Source organism: Anguilla anguilla, chromosome 5 (genome assembly GCF_013347855.1).
Source record: "Anguilla anguilla isolate fAngAng1 chromosome 5, fAngAng1.pri, whole genome shotgun sequence".
In the NCBI taxonomy this organism is placed as follows: Eukaryota; Metazoa; Chordata; class Actinopteri; order Anguilliformes; family Anguillidae; genus Anguilla; species Anguilla anguilla.
Window position 1 is genome coordinate 972,501 of NC_049205.1, and position 4,462 is coordinate 976,962.

The window sequence follows — 4,462 nt, forward strand, 5'->3', positions numbered from 1 at the left end:
TCGTGCCCTCGGACGCCCGGCAAGCTGCAGATTACCGTAGCAACCTGCACGTGCCCGGGATGGACTCGGTGCCCGACACTGAGGTATTTGAGAGCGAGGAGCAAACGGGCGATAGATCATTCTCCACCTTTGGCAAAGAGAAGTCACATCACGGCACCCTAGAGAGGAAAGAGTTTGATGCGCTTCTGTCTGGCTCACGTGCGCCTTACAAACCACCCTATTTGTGTGAGTATTTAGCAAATGATCATCACCCGATTGAATGCCACTAAAATCAGACAATGGCAGACAGTGGCATTAAATTCTTTTCGCTATATTCACTATTTTTCACTTAGTTTCTAAAATGAATTCTGGGTGTGTGTATATATATATGTAGTGAGCCCTATATAATGTTTGGGTCGAAGGATATTTTTTCTTGATTCGGCTCTGTACACTACAATTTTAGATTTGTAATCGAATAATTCACATGTGATTGAAGTACAATTTCTCAGCATTTCTTAAAGGATATTTAAGGGTATTTTAATACGTTGTATTTTTTTACCTTGTTTCACCATTCAGAAAGTATTTTATACATAAACCCCTCCCCATTTCAAGGTACAATAATGTTTGGGACAAATAGCTTGACAGGTGTTTCTGATTAGTCAGGTGTATAGAATAAATTTCTTTCTTAGTGCGGTTATGAGAGAGCTTTCAGTATCTAGTCTAGAGTCTAGACTTTTCATTACCTTTGGAGTCAATTATTTGTGTTTGTCAATATGAAGAACCGAGTTTTGCCAATGAAAGTCAAGGAAGCCATTATGAGGCTGAAAAATAAGATGAAAAAAAAAAACTGTCAGAGACATAGGCCAAACCTTAGGCTGTTTTGAGGACTGTTATGAAGAAAGAGAGCACTGGCGAGCTCAGTAATTGCAAAGGGCCTGGTAGATGATTCTCACCATAATGAAGAAAACCCCCAAACACCCGTCTGGCAGATCAGAAACACTCTTCAGGCGGCAGGCATGGTTGTGTCAGTGACTACTGTCTGCAGAAGACTTCACAAACTGAACTACAGAGGTTACACTGAACTACAGAGGTTACCCTGCAAGACACAAACCACACGTTAGCCCCAAAAACAGGATGACCAGGTTATAGAAGTGCCTAAAAGAGCCTGCAGAGTTCTGGACAGGTCACTTGGACAAATGGGACCAAGATTCAGAGTGATGGCACATGCAAAGTATGGAGGCCGAAAGGAACTGCCCAAGATCCAGTGCACTCCCCTCATATGTGAGACATGGGGGTGGGGGTGTTATGGTTTTGGTGTTTATGGCTGCCACAGGCACTGGCTCACTTGTCTTCATTGATGATGTAACTGTTGATAAAAGTAGCAGAATGAATTATGAAATGTACAGACGCATCCAATCTGCTCAGGTTCAACCAAATGCCTCCAAACTCTTCATCCTACAGCAAAGCATCCTATGTTTGATCCCAAACATACTACTATAGCAACAAAGGAGTTTCTCAAAATCAAAAACGGGAAAACTCTTGACTGGCTAAATCATTCACCCAGTCTGAATCCAATTGAACATGCATTGCATATTCTGAAGAAAAACTAGCCCCCAAAACAAGCAGGAGCTGTATATGGCTGAATTTGGCTGAAGTGCAGGCAGTACAGGCCTGGCAGAGCATCACCAGAGAAGATACTCTGCCCCTGGTGTATATGGGTCTCAGACTTCTAGCAGTCATTGCATGCAAAGGATATTCCACAAAGTATTAAACATGACGAATATCATGTACATAACATTAATATGTCCCAAACATTATGGTATTCTGAAATGGGGGGGGGGGGTATATATGTATAAAAAAGTTAATCCATTTTTACATTACATTTTTACATTATTGAAACCAAAGTGTATGAAAGCACCCTTAAATAAAAGCTGAGAATGTGCATTTTAACCACATGTGAATTGCTTGATAACAAATCTAAAATAGTGGCAAAAAAAATGTGGTGTCCCAAACATTTTGGAGCTGACTGTATAAACAGTATATACACACTTGTTGTATCCATCTTTCTCCTCACCAGTCTTCCAATTGTCCATGCTGTCTGTTGCTCCATTCTGTCATTTGGAATGTTTTATCATGGCAATATATTTAAATTGGCTGTAACGTATCTAATAAAGATTAGATTGTTGCGGTTAACCCAATAAGTCTGTTGTGACTTGTCAATGAAATGGTTCATTACAGTTTGTTTTGCTGTCTGCAGTGGCCTTTATAACACAGATCACTGAGGTAGAAACACAGTGCCACGCGCATCCTGATTTTTAATATTTCAGCCTTATCATTCTGTCCCTGCCTGACACTCGTTGTAGTCTGTTTTGTCTCCATAGAACAGCATCAAATCGTATTTATTTATTTATTTATTTATTTATTTATTTATTTATTTATTTATTGTCATACGCAATCTTCTCCTCATTTTAGCTGGCTGCAAAAGATTTTTGCCTAGGGTCCATATGATTTAAAAAAAAAGGAACATTTGAAATATTTTCTCAAAACCTTTGCTTAAAGATGAGGACAGTGTGCATTGCAGTTTGAGTTATTGTTTGATTTTTTAAAGGCTGAAGCTCGTAGACTGATTTCATTTATTCATCGGCAGTGATTGTATTAATAAGCCGGGTTTTTAAATTAACCAGTAAATCCCACCAAATTATCAGTTGAAACAGTTGGAATGTTCAAAAAAACAAAAATGTTTGAAGGGCTAAGTATATTATACAAAGTATGGTTTGGCAATGGTGCTCGCAAATTATTAAAATATGACTACTAGGCATTTGTATCTTGTAATACTTATAATACTGTCTGAAAGGAGGAAAGCTGAGGATTATTTTATCAATGGGAAACTGTTCACTGCTATTTCTAGAACACCCATACCATTAACTAACACTCGGCTGGCGTGTCGACCTGCTGGATGTTGTGCAGTGAGCGAACCGGGTCGAACAATTCAGACGCGAAGAAAATCTGACTTCATTTTTTTCCAGAATTTTCCAGTTACGTACAGCCAAGTTAAAGTTGCCCGGCAGTAATGGTCTTTCAGTAATAAATTAAGCACGCTATGTCCATGCTGCAGTAATTACATTCCTCAGAGGCAATAATCATAGATTTTCTGCATGATATTTAATAACGTGCGTTTCTTTTGACTCAGTGTGTACGTGTAATTGAGTAGATGGCTTGTTAATCTGGATGCTTGTGATACATGCATGCATCTGCAGCTTCTGTCTCTCTGTGGGGGGGGGGGGGGGGGGGGGGGGCGGGGATGTGTTCACGGCCGGCCCGGTTTCACCGCTATGTCCCTTTTGCTTTTCAGCACGGAAAAGGATTTGCTAGCCCGTTCCGCGTGGACGTACCGGAAACGGCGTGACTTTGCACAAAACCTGACTGACAAAAAGCATCAACACAACCCCCTCCCCCCCAACAAAATGGCCCCACCCCTCAACCAACCCCCCGCCCCGTCCCCTTCGCCCCCCCCTCGCCCCACCCCCCCCCCAGCGGTATTATCTTAGTGATCCCTCCGTACAGTCCCACGCTACCGCAGCGCTCCACCTGGGGGGGGGGGGGGGGGGGTAGGGTGGGGGGGCAGGAGGAAGAAAAGGCTGACTTTGAGGACCTTACTGCTCTCAGCGGGACTGAGAATGAGCCGAAACCTAAACATGAAGGGGGGGGGGGGGGGCGGGGGGATACAACAACAAAAAAGGAAAAGAATTTTGGGGGGGCAAAATCACGCCTCTCTGATTTTTTTGTGTGCCTGTTTACAGCACTCTGTATATCTCCAAACAATGTCACTGAGCCCTTTATCTGTTTATACTCACACCAAGAAGCCAATTGTACAGGAAAAGTAAAAAAAAAAAAAAAAAAAAAAAAGAAATTGTGCATTATTAATGCAATATCTCGGTTTTAGCCTTGACTGTTTTCTATTATTTTATTTTTGTGTGGTCAGGTGTTCCCCGAATCTATTCTGACTTTATAACTAAAAGTGTGATCATGCTTTTTTTCACAGCATTGGCCTAATCAGAGACATTCTGTGGTTTTTATCATGTGTGCGAAGTGTTTACTGTACTATTTTAAAGCTTCTAACTGAATATAAATCTATATATAAATATAAACATATAAATATACTTTTCTGAAAGTGTGGTATCCATTGGTTAGTTTCTTATCTACAGTCTAAGTTCATAAACTGACATTCAGTCCTTCGAATGGCTTGTAACATTACTGGAGGTGTCAAATGAAAGGCCTTGTTTCCTCTCTGAACGGGGTGTTTTGTTTTATTCCGTTTTTTTTCTTCTTTTTTTACTTTTTTCTTTTTCACTTTTGGATATTGAAATTTATGTCTATAAATGAAAGGAAGTAATACTTTAGATTTGAAATAATGGTAATATTGTGTTATTGTAAAAAGAAAAAAAAAATTGGCAACAAAAACATACGCTAAATATCAAAGGTA

General features: G+C 40.3%; 1 protein-coding gene across 3 annotated transcripts in view; it reads left to right on the forward strand.

The window, feature by feature from the left end:
• Positions 1-3,481, forward strand: part of pcdh10a (protocadherin 10a) — a 12,582-nt gene extending 9,101 nt beyond the window's left edge. For 2 of the 3 annotated variants that reach the window (XM_035416463.1, XM_035416465.1), the window contains exons 4-5: positions 1-225; positions 3,332-3,481. The exon at positions 1-225 is cut by the window's left edge and continues 75 nt beyond it. In XM_035416463.1, the coding sequence (XP_035272354.1) occupies positions 1-225; positions 3,332-3,351 (245 nt within the window). In that variant the 3' untranslated portion in view covers positions 3,352-3,481. The remainder of the gene's footprint in view (positions 226-3,331) is intronic. The other variant, XM_035416464.1, reaches the window with a different exon arrangement.
• The last annotated feature ends 981 nt before the right edge of the window (positions 3,482-4,462 follow it).